Source organism: Gekko japonicus, unplaced genomic scaffold (genome assembly GCF_001447785.1).
Source record: "Gekko japonicus isolate JY-2015 unplaced genomic scaffold, Gekko_japonicus_V1.1 scaffold255, whole genome shotgun sequence".
Classification (NCBI taxonomy): Eukaryota; Metazoa; Chordata; class Lepidosauria; order Squamata; family Gekkonidae; genus Gekko; species Gekko japonicus.
The window spans coordinates 525,096-549,399 of NW_015160843.1; the positions used below are offsets into that span (position 1 = coordinate 525,096).

General features: G+C 43.1%; 1 protein-coding gene across 2 annotated transcripts in view; it reads left to right on the forward strand.

Moving 5' to 3' along the window:
• The window catches only part of ITPR3 (inositol 1,4,5-trisphosphate receptor, type 3), a 152,874-nt gene that overhangs the window by 80,577 nt on the left and 47,993 nt on the right, over positions 1–24,304 (forward strand). For both annotated transcript variants that reach the window (XM_015419698.1, XM_015419706.1), the window contains exons 10-29: positions 2,273–2,317; positions 3,093–3,235; positions 3,993–4,092; positions 5,002–5,162; positions 5,742–5,883; positions 8,134–8,295; positions 8,846–9,018; positions 9,880–9,999; positions 11,128–11,310; positions 12,834–13,085; positions 13,356–13,500; positions 14,684–14,831; positions 16,337–16,533; positions 16,727–16,856; positions 18,461–18,518; positions 18,774–18,939; positions 20,421–20,585; positions 21,469–21,537; positions 21,935–22,060; positions 23,564–23,686. In XM_015419698.1, the coding sequence (XP_015275184.1) occupies positions 2,273–2,317; positions 3,093–3,235; positions 3,993–4,092; positions 5,002–5,162; positions 5,742–5,883; positions 8,134–8,295; positions 8,846–9,018; positions 9,880–9,999; positions 11,128–11,310; positions 12,834–13,085; positions 13,356–13,500; positions 14,684–14,831; positions 16,337–16,533; positions 16,727–16,856; positions 18,461–18,518; positions 18,774–18,939; positions 20,421–20,585; positions 21,469–21,537; positions 21,935–22,060; positions 23,564–23,686 (2,808 nt within the window). The remainder of the gene's footprint in view (positions 1–2,272; positions 2,318–3,092; positions 3,236–3,992; positions 4,093–5,001; positions 5,163–5,741; positions 5,884–8,133; positions 8,296–8,845; positions 9,019–9,879; positions 10,000–11,127; positions 11,311–12,833; positions 13,086–13,355; positions 13,501–14,683; positions 14,832–16,336; positions 16,534–16,726; positions 16,857–18,460; positions 18,519–18,773; positions 18,940–20,420; positions 20,586–21,468; positions 21,538–21,934; positions 22,061–23,563; positions 23,687–24,304) is intronic.

Here is a 24,304-nt window from a genome sequence, read left to right on the forward strand (position 1 = left end):
TGTTTTAACTCCTCATAATGAGATCACAGGAGTTAGTACATATTAGGGGTTGGTTAAGTCAAAATTCATTAGAAAATGCTCTCAGGGGAGCCTTTTCCTGGGAACTATCTTTGCCTACACTGGTAGAAATGACATTTGGGTAGAATTCTAGGACCCTCATTACTCTTCCTTGCTTATAGAAGGCACAAATGGGAAGCCCTGGGACTTAGGCTATAAACAATATTGTTGCTTCTTTGTTGCTAAAATCCAGCTCTTTCACTTTCCCTCTATGGTGGACTCTGTTACAAGCTCTTTCAAAAAACTCTCTCTTTATAGTCTTCTTCCTTCCTTCACTTTGGGCTTGGGGTTTTTTATTTGCTCACTTTCAGCCAAAATCTCACTCCTAGTGGATTATGGCCAGTGTTTAGGTAGCTTTAAAAATGTAGCTTGGCAGGTTCACATCAAAGTTCTCTGGCTCAAATCAAATTTCCTTGTGTACTTGGATAGCTCAGTGATCTAGGCAAAACAATGGAAACAGCTATGAGTTTCTACAGGTGTCTCCTGGATGAGAACCAAACTAGACATGATAATGGCAACAGAATCAACCCATGGTTGCCAATGCTGTTTTAAAGGATAATTTAACCATTTAAAAATTGCCATGATGGAGCTCTTGTTTTCTAAGCTGTGTACCCAATGGTGTGTATGTGTAGCTCAGATTCTGGTATTCTTTTGGATTGGTCACCTGAATTCCATATCAGAGACTGCTTCTTCCAGTGGTTTGTAGCTAAATTTTTGTCCTCTGTTATGAAAATACAAGCTGAGATAATGTCTCTCGTGTATAATTTTATCTGATAACCTGTAACATTTTTATTGTCTGATGTTCTAGTATGGATGATATATGTCAAGATATAATTTTAGGTAATTAATGTTGTTCAGAGATAACTGAATCAGAAAGAAGACTAAGGGAACAATCAGTTTTGCACACAGGCAACAGCTGAGATATGTACATATGAAGCTGCCTTATACTGAATTAGACTCTTGGTCCATCAAAGTCAGTATTGTCTACTCAGACCACCAGCAGCTCTCCAGGGTCTCAGGCAGAGGTCATTTCGGGGGGGATCGTGGGGGAACGCAGTCCCCCCGGGTGAGGTGCAGGGGGGCGGGGCACATGACGAAGCCCCGCCCCCTGCTTCCGGCCACCCCGCTTCCAGCCCTCATTCAGCCAGGAGGAGGCAGGTGGCGAAGGAGGAGTGCACCGACGGCTGCTGAGAAGGACGAGGGGACGTGCGCAGGCGCCGAGCACCAGCCCAGCGGAGCCGGAAAAAGGACATAGCTGGGCCGGAAGTAGGCGAAGCCACGTGTCTGGGAAGAGCGCACCACCACCGAACGCCAGAGACAAGACACTTCCGCCAAGTCCCGAGTCCCATCTGACCAAGTCGAACTGCCCCGACAGAGAGAACAGCATGACATGCCACCACAGAGGGGGTGCTGGTAGGATGTCCCTCCCCTATATACATTGTGCCCATAGTTAGGAAACAGAAACGGTGACTAGCACCAAGAAAAACTTGTAAGCCGCTCAGAGACCCCAACTATGGAATTAGAGCGGGGTATTAAATTGAAAGCATATAAATAAATATGCTAATGAGTTCCCCTAGCTCTTTTTCTATGAAATGACCCCTGGTCTCAGGCTGAGGTCTTTCATATCACATCATTATGTCAGATGGTTAAATAGGTTTTAGGATCATTTTAACTGTAATTTATGTGTCTTTTTGTGTAAGCCGCTTTGTGCTGGCCTTGGCCGGGAGGGCGGGGTATAAATTTGATAAATAAATAAATAGCTTCCTTTTAGCTGGAGATGCTGAGGATAGAACCTGGGACCTTCTGCATGCCAACAGATGCTCTGCCAGTGAGCCACAGCTCCTCCCCAAATATCCATCTGACAGCATGAGAGCTGTGAGTAGTTATATCTGAGGCAGGAAAATTTGTCACCAATCATTAGAATTTTGAACATAGTCATGCTTCTGTCACCTTCATATATTGATCCCCAAATATTTCAGCATATTTTAAAAAAATGCTCAAACTGGCACTCTGATACACTGAGCAGCTGGCATGGAAAAAGTTTGGGGACTCTCTAATCATCTGATGGGACCATCTGTTCTCTCTAGGTTTCCACCGCCAAATCAAAGACAGAATAATAGTATGACAAAAGTAGTCTCCATGTTTGGAAACTGAAAAGGTCAAGATCAACTGGTTTGTGCGTTTTTTTAATGCTCTATTTTTAAAAACTTTTTAGGAAAACCCCAGTTACAAAGGTGACACCGGAGAGCCCAAGAGTTTGGTAAGCTTTGAACTGCATTTGAATTGCTTGGGGTGGTTTGGCTTGCTGCTCTGTGGGTACCTTTTAACTACTCAATCCAATGCCAAGTCAGGCATGTCTAAGCCTGCTGAAATACATGCCTTACAGTGCTATCCTCAACAGAGCTATACCTTTCTAAGCCCATTGTCTTCAGTTGGTTTAACTCTGCTGAAGATTGTACTGTTAATTAATTAATCTATTTAAAACATTTTGATGGTGCCTTTCCATCCAACCTGGGTCCCCAAAGTCCCACAGGAAAACATTAAATGAGGCTAGTTCTGACTAGGATTGGGAAGTGTAGCTCAAAAAGCCTTCACCAGTGCTTAGAGCTTCAGGGAATTGCAGTGGTGACAGGGCAAGAGAGAATGGCATGTCTGAAACCTGCACAATGGCTGAAGTCAGCATAACTATTGTTACAGCCAACAAAATCACCAAAAGTGAGGGATCATGTTTTGATGCAAGTTTTATCAGATAAGAGCCACTGCACATTTTCACCAACTACAATGTAGAAACATCAAAAACATCAAAATAACAGTTTTTGCCAGGTATTAATACATTGGTGAAGTGTTGGATTGTGGTTGTTGTTGCTCCCTTCCAGTACAGCGTCCAGGTGCTTAGCTGATGCTTGCTGAACAAGAAGTTGGGAACTAATTCTTGGAAAATCCTGAAGTTCCCAGAGCATATCTGTTATGATACAGTGCATGAAATTTGGTGATCCTTCTAACTCAAGACTGAAAAGTTGCTTCGTTTATGACAGGGTGGAACTAGTCGCTCCAGTCGGAGGAACACAGGGGAGAAGATCAAGTACCGGCTGGTAGCTGTGCCCCACGGCAATGACATAGCTTCTCTCTTTGAACTGGATCCAACCACACTGCAGAAGACTGACTCCTTTGTCCCCAGGTAAATATCCATCACACCCACATCTGCTGCAGTATCTGTTCCTGCTGAGCTTGACTGGAGTCTTTGAGTAGGAAATAAGCATTTTCTGCATGTAAATCTATCAACCCACATTGAGCAGAGGTGAAAAAGGAAGAAAAATATATATATATCTGAATAAATGTCGCGAGATTCCGACAAGAAGTTAGGACTCAGAATGACAGGACTACTGGTTTGCTGCTGCTTCTTTTGTTCATCTTCGTATCTTTCTCATGTATTGAACTGCTCAGCTTCAATACACTCTAGGTTAAAGTGGAATTAGGATGGTAGGACAAAAGACACAGGTTGGCTGTTACAATTAATAAAAGGAGCACTTCAGAAGGGGGGGAGGGCAGGGTACAAATCAAATGAATAAATAAATAAATCACTTCTCCCAATCCCAGTATGTATGTGCATGTTCAGACACACATGTAATGAAAACACTATCACTTCAGTGGATAGTTGGTAAAATTCAAAGAGTATGTATAATCCCATTGAAATCAATGGAATTTATGCCCTGACCTGCTTGAGTCACATTCATGTCAGTGGGACTTACAAGGCCTTAATGTCTTCTTTTGATCTCACAAATCTCATATATAGGCTTGGTGATGGTGTGCCTCTGAACTGCATGTTTCTCATTGGAGGAAAGGATGTAGGTCACAATCTTACAATCCAGAAACTACTCTCAAATACCCATAGAGGGCACCATAGAAATGTATAAACCATTTTGTGGTGATTTCAGGAATTCCTATGTCCGACTGCGTCACCTTTGCACCAACACCTGGATCCAAAGCACTAATGTGCCCATTGATGTTGATGAAGAACGGCCCATTCGCCTCATGGTATGTTCCTCCTTTGTGGTTCTACTATAAAGAGGGATTGGCCCCAGGTGGAAGGGTGCCAGTAAGTGACAGTTCGTCAGGTGTACCTTCTCCTACCCGCCATGTCAGGAGAAGCTGCCATTCTTTATACAACAGACTCCATGGTGATTCAGTATATCTTCTGTAACTTTTATACTTTTATAATCTTGCTTTAATAAAATCTTCAAGGTGGTCTTAGATGCTACTTCATTCTTAAGCTATTTGTATACTGGTATATGCCAGAAACTATTAGTGAACAACTTCAGCAGTGTTGTATGTTTTGAACACTTCCAATGAAACATCCAATACTGGTTGCAGCTTGCAGCAAACCCCAATGGTGCCCTCTTGTGTACTGTGGCTCCCATCAATGTTTTTCCTAGTGCCTACTTACTTCTTGAGTCTTGGGAATGAAATCCAAAGGATCTTGAATTGAACAGGAAAAAAGGGGGTCTTTTCCTACCAGCCAGCTAACTAGCAAAGCACTGAACTCATCCCAGGCAGGTGCATCATCACTTGGCTTGTTCAGCAACACAGATTTTCTTATGTCTCTGAGCTTGGCAACGTCTCCCTGACATTGAGAGCAAACCCTCCGTGTTCGTTGGAAATAGAACCAAAATGAGGCTGTTCACCAAAGCAAGTAGCTGGATCCCCGAAGGCAGCCATTTTGTGATAGGTCCTTCCCCCTCATGGCAATAATTATATGGTGATCTCTTGTACCCTTTTCCAACACTCTAGAAGTGTCCACCACCACAGTATGGTTGGGGTCCCCTAAACTAGAGAGATTATTGGCAATTTAGTAGTGGCAACTTAAATCCACAATTTATGCTTTACCCTGTTCTGGAGAAAGCAAATCATAGCACTGGATGATTGGATTCTTCCCCTCCACCCCAGCTTGGCACATGCCCCACCAAGGAGGACAAAGAGGCTTTTGCTATTGTCTCTGTGCCTGTGTCAGAAATCCGAGACCTGGACTTTGCCAATGATGCCAGCTACATGCTAGCCAGTGTGGTGGAGAAGATGAATGAAGGGTTCCTCAGCCAGAATGACCGAAGGTAAATGGACCAAATACTTTGATACAGTGGAGACTTAGTGGAATGCTGTATGGAGGCTGAGAGTGGGATAGTAGCCAATGACAGATCTAATCAATAACTGTGTCAGTCAGAATGTTTCCTCGAAAGCAATTAACTAGAAGCCAGGACAAGTTCCCTTTTGCAAAAAAAAATCCTCTGTCCTCTGAGTGGAAACCGTTTATATCCATGAGGCGGCCTGAGTATATTGTGTTGATTTGCATAATTTATCTAGGACAGATTTTGATATTCTTGCTGTACAGTCTAAAAATCCTCTGTCCTCTGAGTGGAAACCTTTTATATCCATGAGGTGGCCTGAGTATATTGTGTTGATTTACATAATTTATCTAGGACACAGATTTTGATATTCTTGCTGTACAGTGTGGAAAGCTTTGGTTCAGAATTGCTTTGTTATAAGGAACTGCGGGATTCATTAGGGTAATATATTGCCTTTGTTTTATTTAAGTTTCCCATGAACTAGGTATTCAGGGCTCTCAAATGTCTATAGCATTGAAGTGGGTGGGGCTTATTTGTCGATGATGCTAACCCTGGCATGTCTGACAGGTTTGTGATCCAACTGCTGGAGGACTTGGTGTTCTTTGTCAGTGATGTATCCAACAATGGACAGAACGTTTTGGATATTGTTGTTACCAAGCCCAACCGGGAGAGACAGAAACTCATGAGGGAGCAGAACATCCTGAAACAGGTGAGCGGGAGAAGAGGCTACAGAGAAGGGTTGGGGATTAGCATGGCAGCATTAAGCTTGAGAGTTCTGGCTTCCTTTGCAACTGAAGAGCTTTTCTAAAGAATAGCTCTCTTGTCACTGCCTTCTGGAGTGAGCAGTGCTGAAAGTTCCAGAAATGAATTCTGAACTGCAAGATTTAAGTTCCTTTCATAGGGGCTTTGGCTTCTAAAGGCAAACAGGTTTTAAAAATAGGTTTCACACATCTAAAAGGTAAAGTATAACAAAAAAAATTGATCAAGACAAGTTTTTGAAAACCTGGATTAAGGTTTTGTTAAGTAAATGAAAGGGACCGTAGAATGGCTCAGAGAGAGAGTACAGAGAGTGATATGCAGGTAGGCAATTTAATACTACATTTTCTGTATAGATAGATAGATAAATAAATAGACAAAACCATTTCCAGGTCACAAACTTTAACTTTACTGCTACTACCATCAATAATAATAGCATTTGTATAGCATTTTTCCTGAGTTGTCAAAATACTTTTCATATACTCACTCAGTTATCCATAGAAGAAATGTATAAAATATGTCAGTTTATTGCCGATGTGGGTTGAGTTGCTGACATGAGTTCAAGGCTGCACTGATATTTGGACTCCTTGATGCATATCTTGTGCTATTAAGCACAATTGTGTACCCATCTGAGTCACAAAGTTCGCATCTTCCTTGTTCTAGCCACTGGGCCTAGATTTTTCTTATAAGATCTTGGGCATTGTACTTCACTGAGGGGGTGAAATTCTAACTCAAGGAGAAATTAGGTCCATAATCCAGACTAGTACAGCCTGCTAGAAGCACAAAACAAAAACTAGAAATATGCACACAACTAACCACCATAGTCTGCTTAACAGTCTCTATGTTTGATGTTTTGATTAATATGAAATAAACTGAAATTTACTTTTCTAAACATTTCTGTTGTTTTCTATTAACCTAATGCAAGTAAAGGGTTAAATGAGACCGAGAAGTAATAACGATCAGGTAGGATGGGCCCAGCCCAGGCTCACTCAGTTCCATCAGATCTCAGAAGTTTAGCAGGATTGGTCCTGGTTTGTATTTGGATGGAAGACCACCAAGGAATTCTAGGGATGCTACACAGAGACAGGCAATAGCAAACCACTTCTGGATGTCTCTTGCCTTGAAAACCTTATGGGGTTGTCATAAGTCAGCTGCAACTTGATGGCACTTTCCACCACCAGGATGGACCCACTCTGACTTCCACCCTGACCTCATTTTCCCCCAGGCTCACCTGCTAGAATTCTTCCTTTTCTAAACCTGAATGCTAATCCTAATGGACTGATTACTGCTTTCTGAATGAATGCCCTTTGAAATAACTCTGACTTTGTGTTCCTATCTGTTTACTGGATTTGCAAGGGAAGTTCTTTATGGTGCGTTGTGTTGGCTGTGTAGTCATGGACAAAAACTGGAGTGGTGGTGTCAGGCAGAAATGAAGAGCAGCCATTGGGAAGTTGTGGGAAACCATAATGTGAAATAAGAGACCTCTTCTGAGAGCTGAGATATATGCAAATACAAACTGACCAGGGTTTTCTGCAAACATCTTTGAGGTTTTTCTTCAGTTGTTTGCATTATTGAACCCGCTGCATCTCTACCTATAGAGTTACACCAGTGGCTTGGATTTTAACCCTTTTAGATCTGACCTGCTAAGGCTTGTTGTTCACCCAGTTCAGACCACAGTCAGTCAGTGATTTCATGCAGTCAACTGATGAACTTGGATGAATTTATTCGTAATTGCATACAGAGAGCATATGAAACGTGCGTGCGGCCCCCGGGTCTCGAGCTGCTCCTGACCTTCCACAGCCTGCAGTTCAGCGTCTTAACCACTTGAGCCACCGCAGCTCCTGATCTGAGAGCTGAGGTATATGCAAATACAAACTGACCAGGGTTTTCTGCAAACATCTTTGAGATTTTTCTTCAGTTGTTTGCATTATTGAACCCGCTGCATCTCTACCTATAGAGTTACACCAGTGGCTTGGATTTTAACCCTTTTAGATCTGACCTGCTAAGGCTTGTTGTTCACCCAGTTCAGACCACAGTCAGTCAGTGATTTCATGCAGTCAACTGATGAACTTGGATGAATTTATTCGTAATTGCATACAGAGAGCATATGAAACGTCTAAAAACCATAGCTCTGATCATGGAAAAGAAATCTGTGGAAAGCACTTTTCTGTCTGACTGGTAACCTTCCTTCTGTGCTGTGTAGATCTTTGGAATTCTGAAGGCTCCTTTCAAGGACAAAGGTGGGGAAGGTCCATTGGTACGACTGGAGGAACTCTCTGATCAGAAGAATGCTCCCTACCAATACATGTTCCGGCTCTGCTATAGGGTGCTGCGACACTCCCAGGAGGACTATCGGAAGAACCAGGTGGGCCTTTACTTCAGGGTATATGGGTTTGGCTGGCAGTAAGTCATAAACTGGTGGGAGAGATTAGATGTAAAGCTGTTTGTCTGGGACAGTAGGCATAAAGAGAAGATGATCCTTGTGGGAAACAAAACAAATAACTTTCACTTGCTCTCCAGACATCCATTTCCTCAGTCAGTCTGTAAAGAGAACATCCATTTGAGCAACAATATTTTTGGAAGTCCCTTATTTTGTGTCTAAATTGAGGGCTCTTAAAATTCAGTTGTTGTTGATTTAGGCAGGTTGTCTTAAGTAAGGCTGATGTGTTCATCTGCACGTGACCACTTCTCTTGCAGGAACACATTGCGAAGCAGTTTGGCATGATGCAGTCCCAGATTGGCTATGACATCTTGGCTGAGGACACCATCACTGCCCTTTTGCACAACAACCGCAAATTGCTGGAGAAGCACATCACCAAGACGGAGGTGGAGACTTTTGTGAGTCCAGCTTAGAGGGAACACTGGTCTTAAGTAGGGCTGATGTGTTCATCTGCATGTGACCTCTTCTCTTGCAGGAACACATTGCCAAGCAGTTTGGCATGATGCAGTCCCAGATTGGCTATGACATCTTGGCTGAGGACACCATCACTGCCCTTTTGCACAACAACCGCAAATTGCTGGAGAAGCACATCACCAAGACGGAGGTGGAGACTTTTGTGAGTCTGGTGCGCAAAAATCGAGAGCCCAGGTGAGTGTGAGGGAGTTTGCTGAGGGCCACACGACATGTTATGATTTTTAACAGTTATTTCTGGGTTCTCCTGACCTGACTTTGAGTCAGACACAGATTAGGGATGAGCGAACTTGTTGGGGACCTGGATTTAACTGATTCCATGACATGGGAGAAGAAGGGGCTTCAAGCCTCCCATCACTTTCCCAACCTGAAATGGCCCTGGGAGAATGCTGTTTGCCACACTGGGGAACTGCACGTGTGCTTTCTTTTGTTTCTTAAATGCTTGTTGTGAAAGTTCATAAACTAGTCTACTATGTTAGAAGAAAGTACCTAAAACTGCTTTGAATATAGTAGGGCTAGTCTGGCTGGAGATTGCTGAAAAATAAATGTGGTATTTACATAGGTGAAGGTGCTGATCATGGTCAGTAAGAGGCAGCAGCTACACAGGGCAGTAGTAAGAAGAATCAATGATGTGCCAGTTACTCAGTGTATGGGAGTGGGATCAGCAGAGTGAGCTGCATTGGCCTAGTAGTATCTAGCTGAAATGACTTCCACATTTATTTCTTAGACAAAAAGCTACCAGTAACATAAAGGAATGACTAAAACTTTTCAACATGATTTACTGCTTCATGGTCATTCCCTCCCCCGCCCCCCCCAAAAAAATTCCTGTTTGAGGTGGATTTTTTCCAAAACAATTTTTGGAGAGGTTTTTATTGGGAATTATAGTATTTGATCACTACGTGAAATGTGATGAGGAGAATGCTTGATTTGCTTAGCTGAGGGCAGCTCAGGAAGCTCCGCAGTTAACTGGGCAGAAGGGCCTTATCCCCAGTGCATTGGCTGGAAGGATAATATCACAATCTCTCATATGTGCCACAGGTTTCTAGACTATTTATCGGACTTGTGCGTGTCAAATCATGTCGCCATTCCTGTCACTCAGGAGCTGATCTGCAAGTGTGTTTTAGACCCAAAGAACACTGACATCCTGATCCAAACTGAGTGAGTATCCAAAGAGCCCCTTGTATTTTGAGCACTGAACCCACCTTCCTCTCCTGTTAAGATATTATCATCCTCTCTGCTAAGAAGTAATTTCCAGAGATAATGATTAGGAAAGAAGTGGAGATGAGACTTGTAGATATGTAACACTGATTGCTTCAGATTAGTGAAGACATTGTGAAATATAGGTTCACTAAAATGTTCTCTGAGGGAAGTGCTACTTAGTTGAACTTGCTGTATATCCATGGGTGTGTTCCAGCCACAAGTTATGATGCAAGGCAAACACAAATCTGCGATGGCTGTCTTCCAAATACCATTCTTGGTAACAGGTAGAACTGCAGTCCAGTGGCTCCTTCAAGACTAACAAAATTTATTCTAGCATAAACTTTGGTGAGTCAGAGTTCAGTTAATCAGATGCACAAACAACAGGAAAGTGTGTGTGTGTGTGAAGAGGTGCAGTTATAAAGAAAAGCTAGTTTAGAAAGAGATCAAGTAAAAAAGAGTTGATCTGCCTCTTTCTGTAGCCTCCCACCTGCCTTTTGTTGGTTGTCTGCAGCTTGGATCTTTTTAATGAATCATCTTAATGGATGTAACATTTCATGCATCAAATGAAGTGAGCCCTGGCACTTTAAAGCTTATGCTAAAATAAATTTTGTTTAAGGTGCTGCTGGATTCCTGTCTTATTTTCCTACTACAGACTAAAATGTCTGCCCAACTGGAATCATTCTCAGAAATGTAGATGTAACTTCCATGAAGATAAATTTCTTTCAGATTTGTTTTTACAGCCTTTAAGATATTGTGGTATTAATTACAGAAATAAAAACACATACAACATCAATTGTAAAGGCTCACTGTATTAAGGTGCCACAAGACTCCTGTTTATTGTTGCTGCAACAGACTAATGCAACTACTCTCCTCAATAATTAGGTCTCTGCCTATTAGGAAGGCCCATTCTATGCTTGAATTGTGAGTCAGAATATCATAAGTGAGTTTGAGAGGGAGTCATTTACTAGCTTGGCACTGGCGGGGTTTAAATGACACCATTCCCTCCTTTCTGTTACAGCTTTTGCTCTGTCTGAATAGTGGAGCAAAGCAGGCTTTTTGGTTCAGTCCCTCCCCTTTGATTTTCAGGTTGAGGCCTGTGAAGGAGATGTCCCAAACTCATGAGTACTTGAGTATTGAGTTTTCTGAGGAGGAGGTCTGGCTGACTTGGAGTGACAGGAATAATGAACATCATGAAAAGAGCATCCGGCAGCTGGCCCAGGAAGCACGAGCAGGCAATGCCCATGATGAGAATGTTCTGAGTTACTACAGGTAATGAGGAGGCATGATGCTTCTGTCTCTTCACCTTTGGGGAGGATAATGACCAAAAGGGTGTGTTGAACTCCAGAGTGGATTCAGTTCTTTACTGGTATTCTTAACTAAGTACTCTCATCTATTTTGGACCTTAATTGGTAACCAGCTCTAATTGTATCACAGTCAGATGTGATCTGCAGGAAACTAAGTTCCCAAACATGCCAGGGCACAATTCTGATCAGGGCTGTGGCATGGGATGAGAAGGGGTTCCATTTTCCCAACCTAAAATTTGCCCTGGAATATTGCAATGGGCACTAAATCAAACAGCTGGTTTAGGAAGTGTTAGCCATGGACCTCGTCAAAAGGAGGCACAAAACTGTTGTGTGAGTCCCAGTTCTTCCTACATAGGCCTTCTCAAGCAAGGTCAAGAAGTAGGAGGAGTCAAACAGTTGGCCTAATAGCGCCTCCTTCTCCACTTCTCCTGTATGCAGTTGCAGTCCTGAAAATGCTATCAGTACTACTTATTTCCGCAACTTTGCCCTATGGAAGCTAGGGAAAGAGGCCTTAAGAGATCTTGCTTTTGTATCTCCTGCCATTGGATCTCAGAAAGATGCCTGAAGAGATCTTGCTTTTGTATCTCCTGCCATTGGATCTCAGCACTTCTTACTTTGCTTCCTTTTATTCAGCTGTTTTGGTGGTGCCTGGTCCTTGACCAATCCCTGTTCCATTTAGCAGCCTGTCAGTGCTATCAGAAACAGAGCTGTACACTTCTTAGTCCATTAAAGTCAGTGGGCTTAGGAAGGTATAACTCTGCTTAGGATGGGACTGCTTGTGTGGTACTGAAGAGGCAAGAAACCACTTTGGAGAAACCTTGTTCTTTTAGTGATGAATGTCCCCTGCCCTCTTTCCTTCTGCTTTTGTGCATGTTTTCTTTATCCTTCTTTTTTTATAGAATCACAGAATCACAGAGTTGGAAGAGGCCATGCAGGCCATCTAGTCCAAGCTCTGCTCAATGTAGGATCAGCCTAGAGCATACCTGACGCATGGTTGTCCAGCTGCTGCTTAAAGACTACTAGTGAAAGGGAGCTCACCACCTCCCTAGGCAGCTAATTCCACTGCTGAAGAACTCTTACTGTGAAAAAGTTTTTCCTAATATCCAGCCAGTACCTTCCTGCCCTTAATTTAAACCCATCATTACGAGTCCCATTCTTTGCTGCCAACAGGAACAGTTCCCTGCCCTCCTCTAAGTGGCAGCCCTTCAAATACTTAAATGGAGCTATCATGTCCCCCCTCAACCTCCTCTCCTCCACACTGAACATTCCCAAGTCCCTCAGCCTTTCCTCACAGGGCTTGGTCTCCAGGCCCCCAGTCATCCTTGTCGCTCTTCTCTGCACCCACTCCATTCTGTCCACATCCTTTTTGAAACGAGGCCTCCAGAATTGCACACAATAATCCAGGTGTGGCCTGACCAATGCAGTATACAGATTTGTTTAATTTGTTGACTCTCCTACAATGCTTCCCTCTTCTTTCTCTCTTCACAGATACCAGTTGAAGCTGTTTGCGCGCATGTGCATGGACCGGCAATATTTGGCCATTAAAGAAATCTCCAAGCAACTGGGAGTAGAGTTAATCTTCCTCTGCATGGCAGATGAAATGTTACCTTTTGACCTCAGGGCTTCCTTCTGCCATCTGATGCTGCATGTACATGTAGACAGGGATCCTCAGGAGAAAGTTATGCCTGTGAAGTTTGCACGTCTGTGGACTGAGATTCCTACAGCCATCACAATCAAAGAGTAAGGCACCTAAAGAACATCAGGAATAGAATGACAGGAGAACATAGCATCTAGGAGAATCCTCTAGTTCTATATCCCACCTTTTTCACTGGTAACAGAAAATAGGGTGGGGGTAACAATCTTGGTGAAAGTTGTGTGTGTATCTGACTTTTAAAAAAACCCCAGCTGCATAAGTGGCATAATTCAACGTATTCATGAAGGCTTAGAGATGGCATGTGCTGGAGATAAGGTACTCCTTTGATTCATTCAATCTTTTCCTTTCCTTTGCAGCTATGACTCCAATCTGAATAGTTCACGGGATGACAAGAAGAACAAATTTGCCAGCACCATGGAATTTGTGGAGGACTATCTTAACAATGTGGTCAGTGAGGCAGTGCCCTTTGCTAATGAGGAGAAGAACAAGCTCACTTTTGAGGTGAGGAACCTGTCTTTGCTACAGGGTGGTGGAGACTTCACCCACCTCTGAGACAACAAGGTCATTTAATGTAGATGTTGACTCCTTGAAAGTAGAATAGCTTGGTGTTGCATTGTGGCTGACAGAATGAGTAATCCAGGAGGTCCTGGTACAAATTTGATCTCTGCCAAAAACTCACTAGATAGCCTCAGGCAAGCCTCTCTCATGCAGTGCATACTTTGCATGAAGAAGGTCTGCCAGTTGAGAGTAGACAATAATAAGCTAGATAGACCGGTGGTCTGGCTTAATGCTTCATATGTTCATACCTGCTGCTGTTCCATATGTTTTGCCCGCTTCCTAACATATGCTCCTCCCAATGCACCCCATGTTCGCATTGAATACTTGTGGCATTGAATACTTGTGGCATTTCCTGTCATGTAGCAAAGTGTGTTTGTTTTGTTTTTCATTCTTTTAAGTCAATCTCTATTACTGTTTAATTTCTCGCAATAATTTATACCATACTGAAAAAAATGAACTGTAGATGCAGTCCATTAAAGTCAGTGGGCTCTTCCTCCTCTTTGCAATATGGAAATCTACCCCTCCTCAGAGTAGTAGAGTTTTTAGTGTAGTCTTATCATCCAAACAACATTTTCCAGATTTTTCTTTCATTACACATGTATATTGATTATGTGTCCAGTTACCACACACTTTCAGTAAAATGCTTGCAGATGCTGCTGTCTGATTTTGCTTTTAGCAAGCAGAGAATGAACTCCTTGGAGGATGGCAAAGCGGAGATGAAGATGCAAGCGAGCCTGTGCCAGAGAATGATTGCAAGCTGAGTCCTCTTGCTACTGATACCAGATGTCAAGCCTGACTCAGGCATCATCACATGGCCACTTCTGGCCCATTGCTGTGCCAGACACTTCTTTGCTGGTCTGATTGTCTATCCTGAAGAACTTGGTTGTGCACAGAATGGATCCCTGACCGATATTCTTAAGGCAAATGGTTCAAGGCTTGAGCCCTAACATTGAGACCAAAGAGAAGCTTGCTCCTGCTGCCACCATTATCTGGCCGGATTAGTATCAATTGCAGCTGTGAAGCTTTTAATAGAACTTGTTCTGATTTATACTATTGATAGATGTGCAGCATTTTTAACCTATGGGGTCTTTTAGCTTCACCTACCAAATGTTGTCTCTCTTCCCAGGTTGTCAGTCTCGCCCACAACCTTATCTACTTTGGCTTCTATAGCTTTAGTGAACTGCTGCGCCTGACACGGACACTTCTTGGCATCATAGACTGTGTCCAGAACCCTCAACTGTTGATGCAGACAGTGTACAATGATGATATGACTGGTAAGTTCAAGAAGCCTTAAGGGAAGATAGGTCTAACTGAGCTGAATGCTAGGGTCATCAATTGAATGAATCACTTGAATATTGATTTAAGATGCCTTTTCAAAGAAGATATGCCCTAGTCTAATTTAGATGTCCTGTACATAAAGTCAAATGACACAGTATGGCCCTAGGCTCTCTTAGCTTTAAAGTGCACTGAGCTATAGGATAAACTTAGTTAAATGAATATTAATTGATCAGGGCGGTGACTTTGGACCATCAAACCCCACCTTATACAGTCTTCTGAATTTTGTTTTTGGTTCATTACATTTCTGTATATCATAAACATTAGAATCACAGAGTTGCAAGGGACATCAAAGATCATCTAGTCTGATCCCTGCCTGGTACAGGACATCCCTACTATTAGCATCCTTGACACAGCTTCTGTTTAAAGAATTCTAGCAAAAATGAGCTCCCCACATTTCAAACCAACAAACTTAATAAGGCCCTCCATGCCTTTATCCAAATTATTAATGAAGATTTTAAACAATATTGGATAACGATAGAGCATGGGGATACACCACTTGAAGCCCATTTGAGGAGTTGTTAACAAACACTCTGAGCATAGTTCTTCATCCATCAATCCACCTAATACATTTATTTATTTGTGCGCTTGTTTATACTAGCCTATCAATCCAGATTTTGTCAGCTTGCCAAAACAGAACATTATGAGAGACTTTGTGTCATGAAATTGAGATGTAGTATGGCTTGGGGCCCTCATGCCTGAAGGGCCTCCTTCTATCACATGAACCTGCCTGGCCCTGCTTCAGGTGCCCCTTCCAGCTGAGGCTAAGTGGGTGGCAACCCGAGAGAGGACCTCCTTGATTGTGGCACCAAAACTTTGGAGCACCCTCCCCATGGAAATTTGTCTGCCTCCCTCTATCATTGTCTTCTGCCAGTGGGTGAAGACTTTTTTTTTTAGTGTAACCCCCAATAACTGTTATTGGCCCTTCTCCCTGGTTGTGCCATTTGTGTTGTATGTTTATGATTGTATTAAATTGTTTAAATATTTTATATATACCCCGCTGTTTTAATGTCTTAAATGTTTTGATTTTGAGATATTTTCATGTTTTGATGTTTGCCACCATGAGACCCTATTTGGGTGGAAAGGCGGCACAGAAATGTTTTAAATAAATAGAAAAAATAAATATTACACTCAGTTTTCCTCATGTTTATTAAACATGTAATTCAATAGAAAAGTTAGTCTGCATGATGTATTCTTGACAAATTCATGCTGGCATCCAGCAATCACTGCACTATCATCGGCTTTGTCTTCTACATCCGGTACATAATTTGGCAGACATCCTATAAGAGTTTGCATGGGACAATCTTATAAAAATGCATAGGAACAATAATACTGGAAACCACAGTAAGAATAAAGCAGTTCTTTTTGCCCTTTAAGGACATGGAGCAAATAATTTCAATTTCTAACCAGCTTCTGCTTTGACTGAAATTGCTTGCTCTACCAGGAAAGAACGTCCGGAGATCTATCCATGGTGTTGGTCAGATGATGTCTACTATGGTGCTGAGCAGGAAGCAATCGATCTTTGGTCCCCCAACTATGAATACTGTGGTGGTTCCTGAGCCAGTAGACAGAGGAAGGAGCATAGAAAATGAAAACATTGTGGTGATGGAAACTAAGCTGAAAATATTGGAGATTTTACAGGTAAGGGAAAGTCCATCATTCTAGACACCCACAATGTGAGTTTGGTACTGTGTGATCTTGTGACATAACAGCTGCTGCTTCTGATGGTCCTTTTATCGACATGGGCTTATTGGAATGGGTAGATACAATAAAACACCAGAAAGCACAAATATGGGAAAGACTGATTGATTCCATTCTCTTTTCTCTTCCCCAGTTCATCCTGAATGTACGGCTGGATTACAGAATTTCCTATTTGCTCTCTGTCTTCAAGAAAGAGTTTGTGGAAGTCTACCCCATGCAAGACAGTGGGGCTGATGGAACAGCTCCAGCCTTTGACTCCACAAGTAAATCTCTGCTTCTGGCTTTATTTTCTCCCTGTTTCAAGTGAGCTGTGGAATTCTTTCTGACTCCATTATGCCTTGATAGTCAATAATTTCTCTGAAAACTGATCTGCTAAATTTCTAAATGAAAGTCTATGTCTTGTGTGGTGTGTCCTTAAAAACTGCCAGTACCACCCTGCACACAGTTGCTTCTTGACGTGTCCCTGTACACCTCACATAGGTGGTAGAATAGTTCATCTGTTAGTGGAGATAATAGAAGGTGAAGAAAAGATAGCAGGGCAGTAGTGGATTTATACTGACTACTATTTTCCAGTGGGCAACTTACCATAGTGTGTAGCTAGCTATTACTATTTTCCAGTGGGCAACTTACCATATTGTGTGATAAACAGGTCATCTTCAACCTGACTTCAACATGGTGAATGGAGTTTTACTGTACATGTGTACCCAATCAGAAGCCCAAAGAATCAAGGGAAGGGTATAATTTTTCTTAAGAGCATCACAGACTAGTCTAGGAGATGCATGACAGCATAAGTTATCTGTTGGTTAATGGTCATCTTGTCTAGTATTTCTGAATAGCAAAATGCCCATCTTTATGTTGGGTGGTGAGTGTTTAGAAGAAGCCCTTGTTTGCTGCTCAGTCTTAGAAGGTGGGATACAGAGCAGCTGTGCACACTTTGTGGGATTTCTGTCAGCAGTGGCCAGATCACCTACTCTCAGGGCTGAAGGGCAGGTTTTACCTTCATTGTAGAAGTGTCTCCAATGCAGTGCTTTAGTTTTCCCTGCAGGAATAAACAGAAACCACCTTTTTTCTATGGCAGGAGACCAAATGGTAGTCCTAGGAACACTATTAGGGTGGCAGTGGGGGGAGATAAATCTGCTTCTAATAACCCCAGTCTGTGGGAATAAAGTATGTTCCTTTTTGCGTAGCCCTACCGAGGCTTTGTTTCTTGGTTGTGCTAGTGTAGGATGGAAAACAGAGAACTGCCTATTTTAAGAAAGATAGATGGATAGATGGATGGATGCTATGGAGGATTCTGATCATCATTTTAATCCTTAAAAAAGAAGAAGTAGTACTTTTTATAGAATTGCTTCTTCTTCAGTGAGTTCTGTCAGGTCATTCCATCCTCTTCTATGTATGGCTTTACTGCTCTGCTGTGTTTGTGGACAGTACATACAGAAGCAGCTTGATACAGTGCTTAGAAAGAAAAAGTGGGAATGAGGGATGCACTAGAACAGTGATCCATCCTGTGAGTCAAGACCCACAGATGGGTCATAGAGATCCACTTTATAGATACACCATGTTTTGTGTTTTTTTTTTTACTGTTTTTGGAAGGATTTCTTGTTTGTGCATATCCATAGAGAACATGGGTGCACCAACTGCAGGCCTTTGGACACACACATTTAGAGGAGCAGCAGAATGGTGAAGTGAGATCATTCAATGTTGGAGAGGATTTATTTTTAGCAAAGGCGGGACTTTTCCTGTCATGTGACTGTGATGTCATATTACATTCTGCCTCCTGCTTGCAATTAAGTGGGTCCTAGAACTTCTTTAAGTTTGGCATCTTAGATGGTTTGTTTCCTGTCTCACGTTTTCCCTTTTTGTTCAGCTGCAGCAATGAATCTGGACCGGATTGGTGAGCAGGCTGAAGCCATGTTTGGGATTGGGTAAGTCTGTTGTGACTCTTCCATTAGACACCTTAATCCTCTCTCCCACAGAGTACAAATTTGGTTGGAGTCAAGACACAGGTATCAAGGACAACCAGGAGATATTATTTTTAAAAAGTTATCAAGGATATCACCTGCTATTTACTATTGCATGCAAGTCAAGGGAATTCAATCTCATTAAATCAATTCACTCTCATTATTCTGAAGACATCAAGTTTGGGTTTGGTTCTGATTTTATTTTCAATTTGACCAAAGGAAAACAAGCAGCATGTTGGAAGTGGATGATGAAGGAGGGCGGATGTTTCTTCGTGTGCTGATCCACTTGACGATGCATGACTATCCCCCACTTGTGTCAGGCTCACTGCAACTCCTCTTCAAACATTTCAGCCAAAGGCAGGAGGTCTTACATACCTTTAAGCAGGTAACTCTCAGTGCTGTGTGAACTACAGATCGGTAAAGTCCACCCCATCACCTATTAATTGATTAACATGTGGCATTCTCTGCAAGAGGATGTAGTGATGGCCACAGACAGGAATAAACACCTTTAAAAGGGAATTAGATAGCTTCATGGAGTTTCTGTCAGAGCTCCTAGCCATGGTGACTGTGGGGAACCTCCACATTCAGAATCATGAAGCCTCTGAATCCCAGAACCAGGTGGCAACATCAGTGGAAAGTCTTAGCCTCTGTGCCCTGTTGTTGCCCGTCCAGAAGAACTAATTGGCCACTGTGTGAGACAGGATGCTGGACTAGATGGACCATTGGTCTGGTCCAGCAAGGCTCTTCTTATTTTAAACTTTTATTCTTCAGTGTAATTGGTCAGGCAGCTGACATGTGGTGGCTGCCTTTCTGTCACTGTTAAGTACACACTCTGTCTTTGTGGATCTACCTATGGCTGACAGAGAAAAAATGTTTGTTTTTTACTTGTGGTATTTGGTCTACAAAGGCCCCATTGCTATGGGGTTCTAATATATAATGTAATAAACATAAAAATGGTGTGAAGTGGCTGCTCAGCACACTGGGGTGGTTCAAGTGTAGGGGATGGGGGCAATCTTTTATAATTGTTGGAGAAAGAGAGAGAAAGAGATTGGATTTATACCCCGCCCTTCACTACCCAAAGGTGTCTCAGAGTGGCTTACAAACTCCTTTCCCTTCCCCTCCCCACAACAGACACCCTGTGAGGTAGGTGGGGCTGAGAGAGCTCTGACAGAAACTGCTCTTTTCAAGGACAGCTCTTATCAGAGCTACAGCTTGCCCAAGGTCATCCAGCCAGGTGCAAGTGGAGGAGTGGGGAATCAAACCTGGTTCTCCCAGATTAGAGTCTGCACACTTAACCACTACACCAAACTGGCTAGTATAGTTCAGATGATGTGATAACAGTAACAACACAAAACCATTGGTCATTTTTGCAAGAAGTATCAGAAGGGCCAAGTTGGAAAGCAGCAGTCAGAGTCAAAAGAGCTAGTTACAGGGCAATCATTGGGACATTTTGGAGCTTTTGCATATCATTGCCAATATACTAGCATCATCTCAGTCCAACAATAGGCTTTACATGCACTAGAGGACTGTTCCATGGGTTCTAGATCTGCACTGAGAAAAGACTGTGTATTCCTGTGTGCTGACATGTGCACAAGTACATAATCATTCATGTCCATAAGCAACTTCAGCATCCCTGAACAAGATATTTTCTGTTCCACATGCAGCACTGTCCTGCATACATGCAGCTCTGAACTTTGGCCTTCATGGCTTTTATGATAACAATATGAGGAACCCTTGAATAATTTGAGAAAGATAATAGTCTCATATTCCATTTTAATAGATTTTGGCTTTTCCAGATGTTTTTTCTTTTGTCAGCCAGCACCACAAATAGATTAGGCTGATGTTCTTTATGGTATCTTAATCCAGGTCCAGCTGCTTATCTCTGCTCAGGATGTTGAGAACTATAAAGTGATCAAGTCAGAGCTTGACAAACTGCGTATGATGGTGGAGAAGTCAGAGCTCTGGGTGGAAAAGAAGGGAAGCTCCAAGGGAGAGGATGGACAGGAAGGAGAGAAGAAGGAGAAGAAGGAGGTAAGACTGAACAGCTACAAGTCATAGAGGCACCTAATGCATCATTCCACATATCATGCAGAATTAATATTGGTTGGATCCAAAGCTTGTTTTCTGCTCACAGAAGGGTATTTCCACAGCAGATTTCCGCATCATATCCTGTGCTCTTCCTGGTGATGCCTCAATTCTTCAGGGCAGCAGCGGCAGGAGGAGGGGCAGGCTGCTGCACAGAGAGGGGGAGGTGGGCAAGTTCAGTTCTGTGAACAGAGCTCTGCTGTCACTATTTTGAATCTAACTGGTTATATGCCCGCTTGACAGAGAGTTGCAGTTAATCCTGGCTCTTGGTAAGTGTCTTCAACAGAAGATTGGGAGAGCTGAGGAACCCCAAAAAGGGGGTAAAAATGACTACTTACTTGCATGACCTTTCCTCTTCCTGATAACTTAAATCTTTGGAGGGAGGGAACTGGCTGACTGCTTCCTTAATGCTTCCTTAAGAGTGAACTGGCTGTAGACCAGCAGAGAATCACAGTTTGCTACAGCCATGAAGGCCTCTGGACACAGTCACTTTTATGCAGAGTTTTCCAGGGCATTGTAACCAGTGGGCTGAAAACAGGAGTAACTGTACACAGGTTTACACTGTGTAAGACCCAACAGACAAGAATAGCTTTACTGTACTGGTGTAAACCAAGGTGAGCCACTCTGATCAGATTATACTTTATTTATTTACTCCATGCCATGATATGTCTCTAATACATTAGTGTGAGTAAAATGTAGGCTGCCTTCGTTATTGACTTCTATACAGTAACAGGAGGGCCAATGGATATTGAACCAGAATGGATATTCCTCTGGGTTAGCTCTTGTCCAGCCACCTGAATGACCCTTTCTTCTCCTGTCCCACCCTCAGCGTACCACAGATGAGGACCCTGGGACCCCTGGAGAGAAAAGCAGTGAGAACTATCAACTGGTTAAAGGGGTAAGCAGTTGCACTTGTCAGTCTCCTTAGGGAGTCTGTCAGAAAAGACTGGAGAATCTTTAGAGCACATCATGTATAAAAAGAATTGTGCTATCAAGCCCAATACAACCAAGTTTCTTAATAACTGAGATTATCATCCAACTTCTGGAAAAATGGACTAAGACAGAGATGTCAGATGATGTCCTTTGAGATGAAGGAACACCTTAGCACAGCCTGAGATGGAATGTCTCCAGCCCCAAGGCACCTTGAGCTGAGCCGTATCCCTCAGTTCTGCCGGGGTTTGGGCAGGGGATGGTCCCGCCATCTCCTTCTCTAGATGTTGGGTTAAGATTGCTGAATCTGCTGTGTCATTAATTCCTCTTCAGTTTGGTGGAACTTTTTCTTTGTTTTTCTCCAGATTTTGGAGCGGCTCAATAAAATGTGTGGGGTAGGTGAGCAGATGCGAAAGAAGCAGCAGCGCTTATTGAAGAATATGGATGCCCACAAAGTGATGCTGGACCTGTTGCAGATCCCCTATGAAAAGGTGGGAAGAAGATTGGCAGTCCAGTTAGGGTAGCCAACTGTTGTTATTGAGTTCTGATAGAACAAGAAAACTGCAATGTTTTAAGGGGTGTAAAGGGTCCAACCTTCTTGCCCCAAACAGGATACGCTATATTCAAGACATTTCTCCCAGTGTGTCATCTGTCTTTCCCATAGCTGTTTTGGGATGTGTAATTGTTTCATGGATCTTTCCTGAGACCAGGAGTGTCAAACTTACAGCTGGGGGGGGGGGGTTACTGGTCTGTTGAGGGCTCTTATCCAGCCCATGAACAACTGATGCAAGAGGCTGCTGGGGGTGGGAGCGGTCAAGCAGGTGCACATGGTGATGTGTGTGTGGTCAAAGCTGTCAAGACAGAAAGGAAATTGCTAGGGGGCAGGGCAGGACTATGAGATTGAAGTAAAATAGTGTGGGGGGAATGGCAGTGAAGGCGGAGAAAGGGGCAAAGGGACGGGACCAGCAGGGGAGAAAGGAGGAGGAGGGCTGGCACGTGGATTGGGAGGCAACTGGGCTGTCTTGTGCATGCCGCTCTGAGGGGAAAGATGTCCTGGCCTCAGAAGTGAGTGGAGGAGCAAGGGGGAAAGGGGCACCCCTGTTGCCGCTGCACATCTGAACAGCCATGAAGCCAGGAGGCAGAGTGAGTGTTGGGGAGGGTGGGGGACAGTGATCTCCCCTCTTCCCCACAACTGCTCACAGCCCATGAAGGAAAAGGGGTCATAGGAGGACAAAAAGCATCCCCTGGAGGTCTTGGAAACAGCCTCTCCATCAGGCCTTCCCCTCAGCCCCTCCGCTTCTGTGGGAAATGCAGGAGGGGATCTGGGAGAGCCAGGTTTAGATCCCCCCTATCCTTCTGAGCCAGGACCCTGTCATCTGGGTCACCCAGGGCTGGTCATACAGCTGGGACCGCCTCACAGGATTGTTGTTGTTGGAGGGGATGAGGAAGTGGAGGGGGAAGTCTGGTGTGCCTTCTTGAGATGCTCAGAGGTAGGACAGTGGAAGAGAGGAAACAAAAAGCAAGAGACGGATTGTAGCCATGCTTGGCTGCTGAGGCTGGGGGTGCTGCTGCTGCTGCTGAAAATCTACCTTATTTACTTGCAAGAAAGATGACTCATCTCCTAAAAGTGCTGTATATATAAAAAGTAGCTAATTTGTATTGATATGTAAGATACTCCCCCTGTTATGGTATACCCTGGGGGGGAAACTAATCTTGTGTATAATTAAATACATTTATTGGGACTTTTATGGATTCTCCAGTAAATCAGTTGCTTTCACTCCTAGGAATCAATTGCTTTTGTTTGTATTTTCAGTAAAATATAATATCGTTAATTGGGTTTGCCTGTGTCATTTATAAAGATTTTAATCTCTGGTACCTGGCATTACATTTCATGGCACACGTGACCCAGCCTGACAAAAGTAACATTATAACAAATGAGTTTGACACCTCTGCCAGGCTTCTTTATACCAGGGACTTGTTTATTACCTGTACAGGGTGACACCAAGATGCTGGAGATTCTGAAACTGACCCACCAGTTCCTGCAGAAATTCTGTGCTGGCAACCAAGAAAACCAAGCCCTTCTGCACAAACATCTCAGCTTGTTCCTCACTCCTGGGGTAAGAGAAAAGGGCAAAGTGGATCAGGGTAGCCAATGTACAGAGTTACGTGCAGCTGAGGGAAAAGGAGATTTATTTTGACAGATCATCTAATGCTACCAGACACTGCCAGGACACACTTCGTAATCCTATAAGAGCTCCATTGCTTCATTTGGGGATGTGAGGATTAACTGCCATTGAATAAGAGTCGCTTGGGTAGTCACTATCATTCAGTGTAATTTACCCTTTAGGATAATTGACTGCTGAATTGTTTTATGCTGTTTTTATTCCCTGGCTTATTCTTACGGCTTGTTTATTATTATTGATAATTGTATGCTGTAATTTTAATGATTTTATTGTGTTGGCGTCAGGGCTTTTTTTTGTAGAAAAAGCCAACAGGAACTCATTAGCATAATAGGCCACATGCAACAGCAGAAATTCATTAGCATATTAGGCCACACCCACGACAGCACAGAAAGAAAGAGAGAGAGAGAGAGAGAAGGAAAGAAGGAGGAAAGAGGGAAGGAAGGAAAGAAAGAGAGAGTAGAGAGAAGGAAAGAAGGAAGGAAAGAGGGAAAGAAAGAAGGAAAGAAGGAAAGGGGATAGAAAGAGAGAAGAAAAGAAGGAATGAAAGAGGGA